Here is a 17,825-nt window from a genome sequence, read left to right as displayed (position 1 = left end):
AGGCTATGTGAAATAAAAAATGATGCTCGCTCATTTGAAGGTCTGTCAAAGACCTGAAAAGGCATAATTGGGAGCTGTTAATACACTGTGCAATGCTTTCATCAAGGGCCAAGAAAAGCAAGAGACTTCAAGCCTGAGAAACACAGCTGTAAGAACATAAAGTAGATCTCCTTTCCTTTGTCCGCCCTTATCAAAAACCAAAGTGGATTTGTTCATTGAAAAAGACTATCAGAACTGTGCTTGCAAATCGCTATGAACTTCAGGAGTACTGAAAGGCATGACAGGAGGCCACTTGGAGACTTCTATCCAACACCATAAACCTAACTGCCGCACACTTGCTATGTCACTACTGCACACTGCAACTCTGCCGACACAGAAGAATCGGTTCCTATGCAATACACACGGGGATCTTTGTTTTAACTTCCTCCTATTTCCCCGCAATGATTTCTTAAAGTTCTTGTGATCTGAGCAGAGTATTAAACACTGTTTGCTTTTTTCAAGCGTCTTTTACATCCCCACTATAATTATGAAAATGGGAAAGGAAGTAAGCCAGCTTATCCTGCGCTTCTGTAGGGAAGGTACATTTTCTAGTACTTTTGACCGATGTGGTTTAACACACAAGAGCGCCCTCAAGAAATGGGGCTTCTTTCTCCATTGACAGAGAGGTCCAGACTATGTCTCCTGATCATATCATAGGTGTATTTCTAACATAGCATGGGCCAGTAGTTTCAAAAATGAAGTGTATGGCTGGGAATCTTTGTAATATAATCTTGACCTTAAAAAATGTCTCACTTTGCAACACAAAGTAAATAACCAAGATACGAATGTTACTAGCAAAAATATGTAAATAATATTTCTCTATTCACCTGTGTGCTCTGATAATCCACTGTTTACTGCTTTTTGAAGTTTTGGATATGTCTGATACTATACAAATACAGGTACTAATAGTAAATGTGAGTAAGGAATTTATGGTTACTTACTCTGTGGGAACTTTGGTGGGTTGTCATTGACATCTGTAAGTGTAATTGTCACTTTGGTTGTCCCTGAGAGGCCTCCCATGTGTCCTCCCATATCTTTTGCCTGTATTACAACATGATACTCTTCCTTAGCTTCTCTGTCCATATTTGGAAGGGCGGTTCGGATAATTCCTAGAAATAAAAGGAAAAGATGTCACATACTAATTTTCAGGAAAAAAAATGGATATTGCATTTTTAGTTTGCATTAAAATACAGCAATATGTGCAGTGATGGCGCAGATTCTGTTTTCCCTACACTGTGCATCATGCTATGCAAGGCAAGTTGCCCAAATGTTCAACACAGTTGAACGCAGAACTACCCTGGAGAACTACAGTTCAGCACAGAAACTGCCATTTCTATCATACCGTATCATACCACAAAAGAAATAGTATCATCTTTCTAGTGTGTACCCAAAAGCTCTACCAAATGCCGGGGGACCAGCCTGCGAAAGCGCGTAGCCAGAGTCAAGAGAGAATGAAAGAAGCTTTGCTCAAACACATCAGTAGATATACCCAACTGCACTGCCTCAGTCAACAGATTTAGTTCTTCATTTTAATGTATTCCAGTTATGAGGTCCTACTCAAATAAACTGCTCAATAATACCTGTTTGAGCTTCCACCGAGAAGTACGGCTGACCTTCAAGAATACTGTAAACCAATTTGGCACTGTTCCCATAGGTAGGATCATCAGCATCTGAAGCTGTTACCTGAATAACTGATGTACCTAAAAATGGAAAGCAAACACAGAAGGAATACAGTCAGAAGCAAACATGTCTGTAAGAACCATGCAGAGATGCTTTCAGTCGTATGGCATAACTATTTCTTAACTTTCGTATTTCCAGGTTTGGTAAATGAAAAAATTTACTTGGCAATTTATATACGACAGAATAGACTCATACGATCCAAAAAGATTTGTCACCAGCTGTGATGTGGATTAATGTTCTAAACAGTGAAGATATAAAAGTCAGCAGCCACTCTGTACCATTACGGGTTTTTTTCCTCAGTAGTTTAAGCATTACATTGCTTTTGTTGTTAGACAGCCAAACAATAGTTTTCTTTTTACGTTTTCCTCAGTAAGTTTCAGAGAAATCATTGCTGTAGAAATCTCTGAGATAGACACAAGCTCAGGACATGAAAATGGAACAGACAGTGAGGCAGTAACTCCTTAGCTTTATTACGCAGCTCTGCCAAAGTAATGATATTGATGTTTACCCCAGAGGATTCACACTCCATAAATTCCAGGGGACCCTCACGTTCCTCCCAGGAGGAAACACTCCTGTTCTAGAAACCATCTACAGACACTTCAACCGTGACAGCTAGTAGCTGTGCAGGGTTTGATTTGGTCAGCAAATCAGATAAATTGACTGAGTCACTGGCTGAGCATGAAGTAAATTTTACTTCCCAAATTCTAGAGGACAGGAGTTGAACAAAGCCAACACGTACTGACAATGCAACATCTTCCACAAGGCCAGCAACTGAAGTGCATTTATGAGTACTTACCTACATTTGATCTCTCTGGCACATTGGCATGGTAGTTTTCATGAAGAAACTCAGGCGGATTGTCATTTATATCTTGAACTTTAACAATGAATTCAGAAGGTGGTTCCAAAGGTCTGTTTGTGTTCCTGTCTACAGCTTGTGCCGTGAGAGTGTACTGAGCTCTCTCCTCCCGGTCCAGTGTCTTTGTTGCATGGATGTTCCCTGATTTGTCATCAATAACAAAAATGATTCCTGCTCCTTCACCTGAGAGAATGTATTTAATGTTTCCATCTCCAGAATCAATATCTGAATGAAGCTACAAAATGAGAAATAGACAGAACTTAACAAGATGGTATATATTTCACGTATGTGTTTATGAAACAAAGAAGTTCATGAAATTACTATCATTTCATAGTTTTCAAAAATCTTGCCTGACACCAGGCACTAATCCACACCGGGGCACGCGCTGCACGCACACCTGCCCCGCGTTCGGAGGAGGTGCCTGCACGGACTCGCATGCTACCACACTTAGGGTGCTACTGAGACCCGAGCTTTAAGGAACAGAATACACAAGAAGATAGTTATAACAGGTTCTTTATACAAATGAAGTCAGAAGAGTCATTTTTACAAAGATTTTGCACGCTTCATACTAATCGTATTCTACTGGGGTGCATGCAAAAAGCTGTTAAGTGACAGATGGGATGTCACAAATGAGCCAATCGGTGATTGCCAACTAGTTTTTAATTAGAACCTCTTTAATATAAAAGTAACAAACGCTTACTAAGCATTCTTACTTTCGCAACCAATGCGCACTTCAGTTTGACGAATGAGGGAAACATTGAGCCAAATTACAGATGTATTGATTTTACATTGACATCTTCAAATTACACAATACTAACCACCTTTTTAAACCAGAATACCCAGAATGGTATTTGCTGTCATTGAGCCTGTTCTCTACCCTTTTGTGCTGGGGTTAAGTCAGCACAGCACTGCTGACCATTTATAAAGTGCCAAATACCCTGTTTTATTTATGCATTTACATTCTGTTAGTGTTGAACAGCAACAGAGTAAAAAAATCAGTCAGGGATGTGTGTACATACACATGTGCACACAGATATGTATCTCCCTCTATAAAACAACCCTCACATGATAACTTGAAAACGAAAGGATGAGGAGATACCTATTGAGCAGTACACTTCTACTGAGCTGCTGAGTTAGACATTACATTTTTAATTACTATTTTTAAAGACCCAAGAATGATACCAGATATTCTTGAGACATACTGTCGCTCAATTGGTTGCTCTGGTTCTTGCTGTTGTGCTTACACACCCTCATTCAAAGACTGCTGAGGTCAATGGAAAAATTTGTATTCACCTAGGTAGTGTTTTGCTTAGCACCTTAATTGACCTTCAATAAAATGATTAATTCTAGGTGAATAAGTAGCTGCTGAAGCAGCAGCTAATACAACAGAAAAATAATGGCGAGAAAAAAAGCAATTCACAAAGTAATAATATAAATTAATAATATCAATGAATGAAAAAGAAATTCCTTCTTACCCTTCCTACTAGTACAGGATCTGGTCCCGTATACTCTTCTATAACAAAGAACTGATTCCACACCCAGCCTCTCTTGGAGCGGTGCAGAACTTGTCCTTCTTTTCCTTTTTCATGGTGCCCATGAAGCGATGGCCTCGCGTGGTTCAGTTTTTCTGTAGTTATGGCATGGCTGTAATACAGCATGCCCAGGCAGATAAGAGCGGCATGTAAACAATTGTCCTCCTTCATTTTTGGTTATTTTGTAGGCACGGGAGTATCCGAGAATCTACCCCTTCCACCTTGGAAGTCAACGAGTTTGGGGCTGCTGAAAAGTTTCAGATAAACTGTTCTGCACATAGGATGCCACCACGCATTAAGCACATCACTTTAATGCTCTGCAGCTTCCCAACTTAATTCCTGCAAGAAAGTAAAATGGAGAAGACTGTCAGTTCTTCTAGGTCTTCAAGGTGCAATGATTCTTTCATTAAGCAAAACGCAACTAGGACTAGCTCGGAAAATTTCAAGATAATAAGATTAAAATATATTAATAATTATGAAATACTGAGCATATTTGGCGTTTTGTCATACATAACTGCACCTTGTAAAATCTCCTGGCTTGCTGGTTAGAGCACTCGTTTGGAAGTTGAAAGATAAAGAATCGTACTCTCTCATGATCCTTCCAAATGGAATTAGACCAAGATGCAAGGTAACTGTAGAAATATCTAATTTATATCTAAGCCCTCGTTGGAGCTTAGATGTAAGCCTTAGATTTAAGCTGTTAAGCCATAGGTTTAGATGTAAGATAGATACCAAGGTATGTGCTTATCAAGAATGGACTATTTCTACACATGCCTGGAAGAAGAACTTTTCATGACCGACATATTTTCATGCTGAAAATAACCACGTACAATTTCCTAGGTAGGAGCAGTGCCTGACAGAACTCTGAGGTCTCGCATTCTCGATTTAGACCCTTGGAGTGGCCCTTCTACCTCCCTCTGAGGATCCAGTCATCAGAGCGGAGAAGCAGCACTGATTGCCAATTCTGCTGGCTTTGGTGACAATTAATGCCAGAAACCAATAAAAACATACTCAGACACTTTTGATAATATACCAATTGATTTGGCTATTTATTACCACTCTCCCTGTGATTTAAATTACCAGAATTATATTGATTTCTTACTTTCTAATAATTCTTAAAACACTAGGTCAGAATTAATATTTGAAGCAGAAATTGCATAATACAGTGAAACCCAAACTAAGGTCTATACCTCCAGCAGCTAACAATCCATCATGAAGTCCACTTTTGACTTATCCCTGGGGTTTCCAATACATTCTCCTTCAGTCTTTACAGAACAGCCAATTTTTACAAGGTCCCTACGATATTTGTTTCAGCTTTCAGTGTAATACGCTTCACTCTTCTACCAGATACTAATAAAACACTCAATGTTATATTCATACAGGCATATGTATAAATATATGCTACTATCTTCTTTAAAACAGAATGGTTTTTTTAATAAGAAATAAGGAGATCTTACACCTAGTATTTTAGCAGACAAAATGTGATTATAGGGAAAAGCTTGAACCTACATCACCATCCTGTAACTCCAGCAGCAGACAGCCAGCTCAGTAGGACCAAACCCGCTCATCTTGAGATGTTTTTCTAAAATCCTGAGCACTCATGCCCTCCCGTCCATCACCCTTCGCACAGTTTACATCAAAATACACACCCAGCATTGACAGACAGGGGTTTATAAATAAGGAATGAAATATTTGGTTTTATTTCCTAAATGATAAAAGCTAATTTTTAATTTTTATTTTACTGAGAATGGAAATAATCTCAATTACAACATCACAACGGCTCCAGCATAATGAATTAAATGAAAGTCGCGCACATAGATGCAAACATAATCTGGCTTTCCTAAGTATATTTATTACGTACAACATTTGGTGTATTCATTTAATTTTGTACTATTGTTATATGATGTCACATTACAGGTAACTCCTACCAGCATGGAAGACATGAAAAAGAACACAATCTCTATTATTTTGGTTAGAAAAATGTTTTTATTCTGACACAAGATGCGTGTAGGTGAAGTGTGGAGCATTAGGTCTGCGCTTCTAGAGCTTATTTCGTATCTCCATTTTGTTGAGAGGGGAAAAATAAGTCAGGACTTAAAGGACCTGAAAATTGAGATTTAACCTATTTTGTAAATGGCTTAAATATGCAAAGCCTTTCAACGCAAGTTATTATGATAATAGTTAATTCCAAAAGGAAAGGACACTTTCCCCCCACAAGTTTTGCATAGAAAAAATAACATTGAAGCCCCAACAAATGCCCAGTATAGCTAAGTAGGCTGGACAAGTACACTTGCTTTAGGGATCTATAGGATGTTACTCGTGTGCAGCAGAGAGAGGTGCTTGGGCTCTTGGACTGTTGAGCGGGGCCTACGTGCTCCAGGCAGAAATGAAAGAGGAAGGTACGCCTAGACAGCTGGGCATTTTGAAACCTGCTGTGAAAAAACCAAAAGTAAGCAAACTGCTTACATTAGTAGATTTTGGATGCATTTGAAAATTAACCTCGCTGATAATTATTCTTCATTAACGTCACATAATGATCTCAACAATGAAAATAAGTAAACAAATATGACCATTATTCCCAAACTTCTCTATACTGTTATGTAAATCAGTAAACACTTTATAAAGATGCTTAACAATAATGGAAGAGCCAAGCTAATACATACGCTGCTCATTATCAGCTATTCAAGTGCAAAGTGCTAGAAACAAAACATCCATCACATATCCATGCTTAATTTCCTAATAAGGATTTAGAGCAAGAATTGTTTGCTACCTTTCATTTTATCCTCTGCAGATACGTGTATGGAGAGGAAGCAATAAGGCTACACGTCTTCAAGATAAACTTTTATCTCTCATCCACTACTTGGGCTATAAAAAAAATAATCACTAAGGCTGTTTATAGAACTTGCTTCTGACTTGACTTATAATGGGAAAGGACTCGATGGTAGTGATACCAAGTTGGCTCTTTAGGAAGTGACCTGCTGCTACTGGGCTGCAATTAAAGGAAGAGCTGCAGGCAATGAGGTCCCCTGGCCGCCTCCTGCCCCTCTCGCCTCCTCCCTGCCCCAAGTTCAGGCTCTGCTCAGTCACCTAGTGGTTGCCACAGCGGGAAGCCCTCTGACTCCTATCGGCAGAAGAAAAGCTAATAGAATAAATCAACAGGGTTCCACAGAAGCCTACGAAATTACTTGAATTCAAACCAGCTACAGTTTGGCTTTTTATAAACTGCTTTCTTCCTAAAAAGAAAAGTGCATGAGACGCTCTTAATTTAAAGCTAAAATAAACTTCATCAAAAACCAAAGCAGTATTATTAAAAAGAACGAAGTCTTTTTTTTTTCCTTTTTCCTTTTTTCTTTTTTTTTTTTTTTTTTTTCCAAAACAATCTCCTTAAAACGTGTCAAACATTTTAACATTAACTGAGCTGCTGTAAGCCTACGGTTTCCTACTTCTTCAAGCAGAAAATATGGAAAAACAGCTAAACAATGTATAAAGCAACTCCTTTTCTCTTGTGGAAAAATACCTCATAATCCTGTAAGCACGGAACAGAGCTCTGAGGACGGCAATCGCCACAGCTGGCTGGACTGCTGCTCCAAAGAGTGTCCGCAAATTCCCCGTGTGCAGCATTTCTACTCAGACATTGCACAACACCGCGCAGACAGTCAACTGTCAGAATCATCTGCTGTGGGTGTTTCTCGTCTTTTTAAAAAAATCACAATCTTAGAGATTATTGTTGTTTCTGCACAGACATTATATTCCTCAACTACAGCAAAGCAAAGCTCACTGGGCAGCTGACCAAACTGCAACATCCTGATTTTTTTCCATTGTTGTCCAGAATTGCACAACATGTAATTTTGAAATCCTAAGTTTTCCTAAGAAACCTGTAAAAAAGTCTGCTTCCCACTTCCTTACACATTGTGGATGCCAGGTTTGAACTAAGATGGACCTTTTTCTCAAAGGGAAGAATTCCATTAATATATTTTAACTGCATACAAATAAATCTTGGCGATTTTTGGAAACGAATAACAACTCTATCAGGAATAAAAGAAAAACAAGAGTTAACCAGCCACTGAACAAGACCAAACCACATCTGAGAGGCACATGAATACAATGAGATTCCCAAACGCTGCCCATGTAATCAGTCGAGGTATGCAGGAGTGAGAAATATTTAAGCTACATCTAGTCCACACTCTGAAAAACAACATACATGGTGAGGTGTATACACAAAATGTTTGCAAGGGCATAGAAGACCCCCCTAAATAATAACAAGGACATGACTTCAGGGCACTTCTAGCTACATGGGTAATATGTCCAGAACTTGCAGTTCTGGAAAGGCAAAGCTAAGAAGTTTCAATTTTAACATAAGAAGAGTCTGTTCTTCTACCATTAGAAGATAAAATCCTGCAATATTCCTAATGGAAATATGCTATTAAATTAAGAGCACATCTATCATAAGCCTGAAAAACCATCTTCACAAGGGTATGGCATGGAGCGGAGCCAGGGTCTTGACCACTCCACAACTCACCAATTCCCTCTCCCCGTGCACCGAGAGACGGCCGAGGGCAGAGGCTCAAGGTGGGGAGGTGGTGTCAGGGGTTACCTCTGCTCCCAGGGGCTGGTCCCAAAAGTCAGGCCGCTCTACAGGACTTCACACACCAATTTGAAGGACTGTTTATAGACGACTAACAGACAAAAACAACGAGCCAGCAAAGATTATTTTAATGACAAGACCAGTCGCGGAAGTGAAGTCTAGCCAATTTTAAATTTCTTTCATTATATTTATAGCAAAAATAATCCCAAATATTCATGCTGACTTCCTGTGCGCTATTAAATGACCATATGCCAAATTATAATAGACTAAACAATTTTTCTGATTTGTCTAGGCCATAACTTCTGGATGATACATTAAAATAGCAATTGTTCTCAGGAATACACTTGGCAGAAAGCAGCCAAGAGCACAGTGTAGCAATATAATAATGGATGATCATGTTCTGAAATGTTTTGCAAAAGTCTCAAGTAAATATAGCAAACTCCCAGCCCAAATGAGATTTTAGCTGTAATTACAATTAGCTGAAAAGATGAATGATTTATTTTACAATGATTTTATCATCAGACAAGGAAATGAATAGTTTTTTAACGACAGAATAAATATTGGATTGTATTAGTTCTGGAGTTCAGAGTGCCTGAGCTGTGGGCTGAGCCCCGGCTGCCCACAGGGGCAGGGAGAGCCCTGCCGTGGCCAAGCAACGCTCCGGCATAGCAGGGGCTCTCCTCCCCGCAATCAGGAACAGCGACGCTAACGAGAACTGGGCATTTCTCTGCTTTTGGGATAGGCCTGTTCTGAGCAGCCTCAGGGCTCACACTCCGTGGTTTAACGGAAACGGGTAGCTAAGGGACTTTCTTCCTTGAATACTGCAATCGGGGCCGTGAAAAACGAGCAGTTCTCATGGAAAGAAGGTAGGGAAAAGATTTCCAGATCAAACAATCAGCCGAGTCCCACTGAGCCCATAGTGGTTAATCTTCAGGGCATATCATTAATTTAACTACTTTGGGAGTTTTTAATAAAATACATGAATTGAGGGATGTGCAATAGTTCTGTGCACAACCGTTTCATTACTCATGAAGGTATGGCATGGCAGTGTGAACACAGGAGTTCAGTCTGGCGCGTCTTCTTCTGAATTCTGCAGATTGCTGTATTCAAATACCTGACGCCTAAGTATTTTCAAGAAATTTATATAAATTAATATGAAAATATTTTTGAAGGATACTAGTTCTTGCTGCAGAAAGCTATTCAGCCCTCACTGTAAGTTTCACACATCTTGATAACCTGACATCTGGTTTTAATTGATTTTGTTCCTGTTTAACAAAACTTTGTTCTCTTCCTTGACTCATTTTGAGAAAACTGCACATAGAGGTAAACAAATAGCCTGGTCCCTTTTATTTATGAAACAAGATAAAATACTGAGAGTCAGTGCCTTCCACATTTAACTTAATTCTCTTAATTACTTTTTGATTGTAAACCGTGCTGCATTATCAGACCAACGTTTGAATAGTTCTTAGTTTAAACTCACTATACAATACACTTGTGGAAAAGAAGGCATTTCATTTTATTTACATGAATTAATGTTATGCAACGTATCAAGATCTGTGATACAGCATATCTAGTTTGCCTTCCACATATAGCAAAGCCAGTTCTTAAAATAAATCCTTTAGTCCTGAAAAATGTCAAACTTTCTGTGAGATTCTAGGTACCCTAAATCTGGGTATTAAAGACTAAAATGAGGATTATTGCATTTTTCCACTGGAACTAGAGCATGTCTGATTTTTCCTTGATAGAGGAAAAATATTCTGCATATATGATATGCAGAATTCAGAAAGGTGCAACACTGGCGTATCATCATTTGCAAGCTCTACTTTAAACGGAATGAGCTGAACTGGAGGATGAGACAATACCAGCTTTTTTAACTTTCAGCTGCAGCCCAGCCGTTAAGTGCTTTATACATGTCTTTCCGACCACAAAATCATCCCATTAGGGGATGGATTTTTGCTTCCTCAAATGAACCCCTTCTCCCAGGGCAGCACTGGGACATAGAGCTCTGTTCATACACCAGCAGAGTTCCCCCTCATGCCAGGACCATGGCCCTCACTCATCACACACGAAACAGGAAAATTAAAAAATAAAGGACTCCGTACCCAGCAAACTGACCTTATGAATATGACTAAACCCATTAGACTAATCATGGCCATACATCTCTACTGGGAATCAAGCATTAAAGGCCAATATGCAGTAGTCTAATGTAAAACATTTTGTTTAAATGACAGGAGCTCTGATCTCTGATACTGGAAAAGATTTTCATGCTGTATATGTAACTGGTAAATATCATTTTTCCCAATGTGTAATTCTAAAACAGACCGCCAGCAACCAACTCCCTGTGAGCCCCTCTGGAACACTGAAATCTCTCTTCTTGTTGAAGCATATTTCGGGTCTCACTGGAGCGAACAGCAAATAACCCTCATCTGAATGCAAATTGATATAAAGTCTTTTGTGTCATTCACAAAACATAATTAGTCTTATGAGACAAAAGTATTTAGTCCAGAAAAGGAAATTTTTCATATTTAAAGATACTCGGGGAAAAAATTCTCTTAGTTATTCCACGGAATAATGAGAACCTTGCACTCCCCCAATTCATATTCTGCTGTTTTGCAGAGGAACACGACACAATTGTAAAGGACTGTAATCTGAGGTTGCAGTTCTGCAGAGCTAAGAATATATATAATATAATATACATCAGTCTCACCTCTGTGCCTGGCAAGATCACCGAGCAGACCCTCCTGGAAACTACCTAAGGCTCATGGAAAATAAGGAGGCCAACATGGCTTCACTAAGGGCAATTGTGTCTGACAAATTTCGTGGCCTTCTACGACGGGGTTACAGCGTTGCCAGAGAATGGCTTGAGAGCAGCCCTGAGGAGAAGGACTTGGGGGTGTCAGTGGATGAGAAGCTCAACATGAGCCGGCAATGTGCACTGGCAGCCCAGAAACCCCCCACACCCTGGGCTGCATCCCCAGCAGCGTGGGAGCAGGGCAAGGGGGGGGATTGGGCCCCTCTGCTCCGCTCCTGGGAGATCCCCCTGCAGTGCTGCCTCCAGCTCTGGAGGACCAACAGCAGAAGGACACGGAGCTGTTGGAGCAGGGCCAGAGGAGAGCCGTGGAGATGCTGGGAGGGCTGGAGCCCCTCTGCTGTGAGGACAGGCTGAGAGAGCTGGGGGGGTTCAGCCTGGAGAAGAGAAGGCTCCGGGGAGACCTTAGAGCCCCTTCCAGTCCCTAAAGGGGCTCCAGGAAAGCTGGGGACGGACTCTGGATCAGGGAGGGGTGCCATAGGCCGAAGGGGAATAGTTTTAAACTGGAAGAGGGGAGATTTAGATGAGATATCAGGGAGAAATTCTTTGCTGTGAGGGTGGTGAGCCCCTGGCCCAGGTTGCCCAGAGAAGCTGTGGCTGCCCCATCCCTGGAGGTGTTTAAGGCCAGGTTGGACGGGGCTTGGAGCAACCTGGTCTGGTGGGAGGTGTCCCTGCCCAGGGCAGGAGGTGGAACTAACTGATCTTCAAGGTCCCTTCCAACGCAAACCATTCTATGACTCTATGATAAATGGTGTGCAAACAACCAAGATTCTAGACATATCCCACCACAGAGGGATTCTAGGTCATGGCAAGATTTGAATGAACTAAATACATAACTAAAATCCTTACAGAACTGGCAATTTTCATCTTTAGCAAGAGAAGTTACCTTAAAAATGCTAAGTAAGTTTTGTAGAATCCTATTCTGAGTTCCGTAGAATCCTATGAAAGGAAATCTTAATCCTTTGCATTTTTAAATTATGTTTTATAGCACTGTATTGGATTACTGAGATGTTTAAAGCCAATAATCCCCAGCTGCTCCAAAGAACAGTTTTTGAAATGTAGCCATATTTTCCTGTAGCAGCTTTGAGACTCGGTATTAGGAAACCATAGAAAAAACCATAAAATGATGTCTCTTTGAAAATAGAAGTAATTTTGCAGGAAAGAGGAAGAAAAATAACCGCCCGACTAATATGATGTGATATATCCTTCATATCCACCTCTGAAATCATCATGGATGGAAAGTATTTTCACCAGGCTTTGATTTAATTTGTACTCATTCAAGAAGAGCGAAATTGCCATTTGGTGTACCTCATACAAAGCAGTAGAAAGCAGGAAGACAACTTGGTACATTATGAAGTGAATGACATAGAAATAAGCCTGAGAGAGTGATATTAAAAGGCTTGGGAAATGAAAAATGGCTGTAAACAGAGTTTTACATTTACTTGCTGCCCTGGGGAGATCCACTTAAGATAAATGTGACAGAGGCTGTCTGTTTTTAAGCTTAAACTCTACAGGAAAACAACTAGCATAAGAAAGGTAGTCTTATTAAAGAACATGGTGATTGATAGAGTCATTTGAAGTAATGACTAAGCTCTTGGTAGAGTTTATTTTAAATAGTAATTGTGTTCTTGTGCATCTCAGACAAACCAGAATTCTCATAATTTCCTGTATACTCAAAGGCCAAGGTAGCTGCAGCCTATGACCCCGCTGGATTCAATATAGTTTGCTATTATGTAAGTGGCTATAAATGACAGCCCGAGGAGGAAATAAATGACAACTGAAGTGAACTTACTTCCAACTACTAATGCTGTACTTACAGGCTAAGCCAACCCTGAATATTATTTTTCTCTAAGAATCTATACTTACGAATGGCTAAATAACACTTGTGCTGTGAGTGATGGTCTTTTTGGTTTATGCCAAAAATGAGACAGAAAGTCAAGATTAAAGAGGGATAACTGAAAACCTATCAAAAACTAATGACTACAGGCAGGCCTTTGCAGCTACCAAACCAAACCAGAAGGCATTCCAACAAGCAATCCATTTCTGTTCTGATCTACAATCTCCCGCTGAAGGGCTGACAGCCCCCACACAATCAGAAATCTAAACTGGACCCGTGGCATTGTACTTACAGCTTCATTTCTAGAGGCAGCTTCAGCAGTGCTGCTGGAATGCCAAACTATTACAGCATCTTGTGAGGTCTTTATACCACCAATGTGTTCCTCTAAAAAACGTTTTTCCACTTTGAATAGAATTCTACTAGACTACTCGATCCCCCGGTGTCCTTCAATTTGGTCTCCCTCAAGTAGGAAAGTTTCTGATAAAAGATTGCCACTTCAGAAGCACACGCAAACCACCCCAACAGCGGTTTGTCTAAGTCCAGCAACCATTGTGACTCTCATTTAGAGTGGTTCACATAATTAGATTCTCTGTAACACTTATCTTTAGAAAACTTGACAAGTTAGTGAATTACTACGAGTCTCTTTCTTTTTCTAATACATTTGCTAGAGAAAGAAAGGTGAGAGCTAAATTTCTAATCAAAGAGCCTTCTCCTTTTCTCAGCTTTCCTGAAGCTGCAGGGGGAAGAGGTCAGATCCTTCAGCCACGCACATGTAAGGTTCTTTTTGATAGTTTGCTCAACTGTTTCAGTTTAGTGCAAATTCCTTCCATAAAGAGCATAAAACCCACTTTGAGATTTTTTGAATAAACAATTGAATCAAAAATTAATTTTTTCATAGGCAGAGATTGTCTGTGAAGAGACCTATTTTGGCTCAATAGCATGAGATAACAACATCAGAATATTCAAACACATTCCTTGTACAGCGGCAATAGCTCTAATAAAGGAGAGCATCGCTGTTTAAGTACCTAATGGGAGGCTACAGCTGAAAGAAGCAAAACTGCAAATTTAAATTATTATTTACAATCCATTAAATCCCAAGATTATAATTCAAACAATATTTGCATGAGTATCTTCTCAGATGTCTTGCTGTAAGTAGTCACCATAGAAGATTTTCATTTAACTCAAAAAAACCCACACAAACACAAAGGAAACACCACCTTCATTAGATACAACCTTCCCTTTGGCTTCCTGTGCAGCCTGACCTGCTCTGAGCACAAAGCAGAGGAACCACCTGTATTTTCAGTGTTCCAAAGCTATAAGGACTAAGACACAATTCAAAATATTATGATACAGAACCAGAAATGCAACGAGAGGTGCTAAGGTGACACAATTAGATGCTAAGCATATAAATAGCACAAAAAAGACAGACTTGTCAGCTTGCAATTAAAATTTGTTTTTCATGCAAAAAAGGCCAAATGATTCAGTATATTTTGCATGAACATAATTCGTTTTGAGTTAAACCTGCTCATTACGTATTTCTAACTGATCACACGGAACACTAATACATCCCCGAGATTAGGGACTGGCACTGTTTCTGACTTGTAATTACAGATGATTGTGACAAAATACTTCATTTCTATTCTTCTGATAGAAACCATTAACAACAATAGTTTTAAGGCAGTGCCTTGCTAAGGTTGGAATAATGTTTGGTGCCATGATATCATGCAGAAGAGGCAGAATTTAAATACCTCGAACCTATAGCTGCTCCAGCATAAAAGCCCTGGTTTCAGAAACCGATGTTTCACAGAAAGCTGGTCATGGGAAATGAGCAACAAAGGGCATTTTTTAAAATTAGGCTGGTATTCTGGAAATGCATTATGTGTTTTGGAGATATACATACTCTACCTTTTACCACGATTTCTCTGACGTCAAGGGCAAGTCCTGACCTTAAAAGTGCAATGATCAGGACTTGTGGCATGTATCTGCATCTTAGATCATCAGTCTTAGATTTCTGCATCTTACATCACAAATGTCTTTTTTAACCAATGGGACAGTAAAAAAGTACTCGAGCGTGAATGAATGTGTGTCCAGTCAGGTAAAGCTTTAGCTTCCAAACCAATAGCAGATAGTTTTCTCCCTAGTGAAAACCAGCAAAGTGTTACTTAAACATGAGCTTGTGAAAGAGGAAAAGAACCTGACTCTTGGTACCACTTGGTAGAACTGCTGGATTGAGAACAGTATAAGTTTTGGATGGAATGACCTTAATGTGAGGAGACTCCAGGAGAAAGAATTTATATTCATAGATGAAAAAATAGAGGCCAATAATAGTAATAAAAATAATTAATGTACATGTGTGTATATATACATACACCCCCCTATATATTAAAGACTGAAAGTTTCAGTCTAAAGAATAGGATTAGGCATTTCTTTCACATTAAACATACCCTTGCATTCAGCATATTTTCTACCAAAATGTTCTTCTCAAAAAGTTGCCAGGGTGATATCACTATTTCAATCCAACAAATTTCCTTTGAAGTCTCCCATAATGGTAATTAAATAAATTGCTCTTGGAGTAATTATGTTTTCTCTGGAAAAGGAACTATTAGCGTAAAGAGAGCTGAGAGAGTCTGTCACCAAACATAATCTTTCTAAATACATTGGTACTTGTTAGACTTATTGGAAGAAGGATGGAATACTTAGAAACTTTGGACCTTTTTAGTTTTTGTAAAGGAAATGTCGACTTGACGGTTGAAATAAGAAATAAACTAAAATGACTGCTGACAGTCCTGGGAGTGCATAGAGAAAGAAAATGGAAGTTGTGTCAATAGAAAGCTTTTAAAGACCATATGCGTTAAGCCCAAGAGAGCTAGTGTGAGCTAGAAGCTCAAATTACCATGTTAGAAGGAAGTAGCTGGTGGACAAGATGAAGGTGATTGAAAGCCCAAGACTAATGACCAAGCGTATTGTATAAAATAGCATTCTCCATGTGAGTGCAAATACATCACGTTCGCAAGAGCATGAGGCTTTGGAGACTGGGTTAAAGAAGGTTCTGTGTACAGCAATTCATCAGATCTAACACCTCTCATCTCTGTGAATTTTATCATCTTCGATACAGACAAATGAGGCTTTCACAGTTTCAAGTAATTTCTAAATACATGACTTTCTTTTATCTGTACTTTTCCTCTTGCTTACAAGTCAGGCTAAAATTGCTAGTTGCAGTGTGTTGAGCGTACCATGAGTTTTGTTTATGTCTTTTTTTTCAGATTAGGTTTTTTTAACTTTGCTAAAGATTTCCCTGTTATTTGTGGAAATTTGACATACAACTCCTAAGCAACCTGTAGCATCCACTGATTTAACCATCAGAACAGACTGACATAACCCCCTACCTTGTTCTCTGGTCTATTCTGGTATCTCAGACTTCACAGAACTTAAATGCAATACTGATGCTTGCTGGTTTTGCTCACTTTACAAAGAATTTGGAGTTTTTAATTTAAAAGCCTATGGGAAACCTCAGTGGGTATGTTTTTCTTTGCGCATAAGGATGAACACTCCCATCTTCCTTTTTCTTTTAAATCTCTTTGGTAAATAATATAAGGTTGCATAAGACTAACCTATATAGATTAGTATTTGAATTTCCTTATGGTGTCTTTACAATATCACACCAAGGACAGTGATATCATGCGCTTCTACAATGCTAATCCTGTATTTTCTTGCCACTTTGAAGAACAAAACAGTGTTTTCAACTCAAAAACTCACAAGAGTGAGCAAAAGGAACGGTTTGGTACCATTTGTACTGCACCTACAATCAAAAATAGCTTCCTGGAAATCCAGTGGTCAGAGAGAATAAAGCACCAGACAGACACCAGCTGGAGAAACTGGATCTGGGGACTCATCCAAGAACTGGGAACATCTTTCTGAACAGACAGACGTATTTCTTGTTCAGATGTAATGGCTGGCAGGATAAACATTGCCTTAAAAAACTTAACATGATTTTTTTTAAAACTCTTTGTGCAAATTTTCTAGACCCCTTCTGGCTTAAGCTTCAGTAAGTGAGCTTAGAATCAGACCCAAAGAATGATAAATATATATTATAAGCAGGAAGTACTCATTATGAAGGTCATACGCAGACACTTTTATTATGCTCTGCTATTTGTAAGCACAGCTATAACTGAACTCAACGATAATACATGACATGAATGATTATGTAAGAATAAGACTGCTAATATGAATGTTTACTAAATGCTTGTTCGATAATGGGGTTTAATTAAATAGTGTAAAAAAATAATTTTCCACGTGTAACATGAACTTGTTAAAATTGCAGAGCTTTGTAAGTCAGTAAAAAGGCGTTACCATCGCTTGCAACATGCCAAAGGCTGTGTGTGATGCTGACAGCACAGGCCTCGGGACCTACCAGGACTTGTTTTGGCCTGCCTGGGGCTTGGTTTTGGTTAGCTTATTCGGCTATAACAGGTTATCGAAGGACCAGG

General features: G+C 39.4%; 1 protein-coding gene across 4 annotated transcripts in view; it reads right to left on the bottom strand.

The window, feature by feature from the left end:
* The window catches only part of CDH11 (cadherin 11), an 85,396-nt gene that overhangs the window by 17,045 nt on the left and 50,526 nt on the right, over positions 1 to 17,825 (bottom strand). For 3 of the 4 annotated variants that reach the window (XM_063334644.1, XM_063334643.1, XM_063334646.1), the window contains 4 exons: positions 4,051 to 4,446; positions 2,516 to 2,810; positions 1,620 to 1,739; positions 981 to 1,148 (listed from right to left, as the gene is read on the bottom strand). In XM_063334644.1, coding sequence (XP_063190714.1) covers positions 981 to 1,148; positions 1,620 to 1,739; positions 2,516 to 2,810; positions 4,051 to 4,278 — 811 coding nt within the window. In that variant the 5' untranslated portion in view covers positions 4,279 to 4,446. Of the gene's footprint in view, positions 1 to 980; positions 1,149 to 1,619; positions 1,740 to 2,515; positions 2,811 to 4,050; positions 4,447 to 7,624; positions 7,727 to 17,825 lie in introns of those variants that run through there. The other variant, XM_063334647.1, reaches the window with a different exon arrangement.

Source organism: Chroicocephalus ridibundus, chromosome 4 (assembly GCF_963924245.1).
Source record: "Chroicocephalus ridibundus chromosome 4, bChrRid1.1, whole genome shotgun sequence".
NCBI classification, from domain to species: domain Eukaryota; kingdom Metazoa; phylum Chordata; class Aves; order Charadriiformes; family Laridae; genus Chroicocephalus; species Chroicocephalus ridibundus.
The sequence above is the reverse complement of the archived record's forward strand: the minus strand, read 5'-3'. Positions and strand labels throughout refer to the sequence as shown.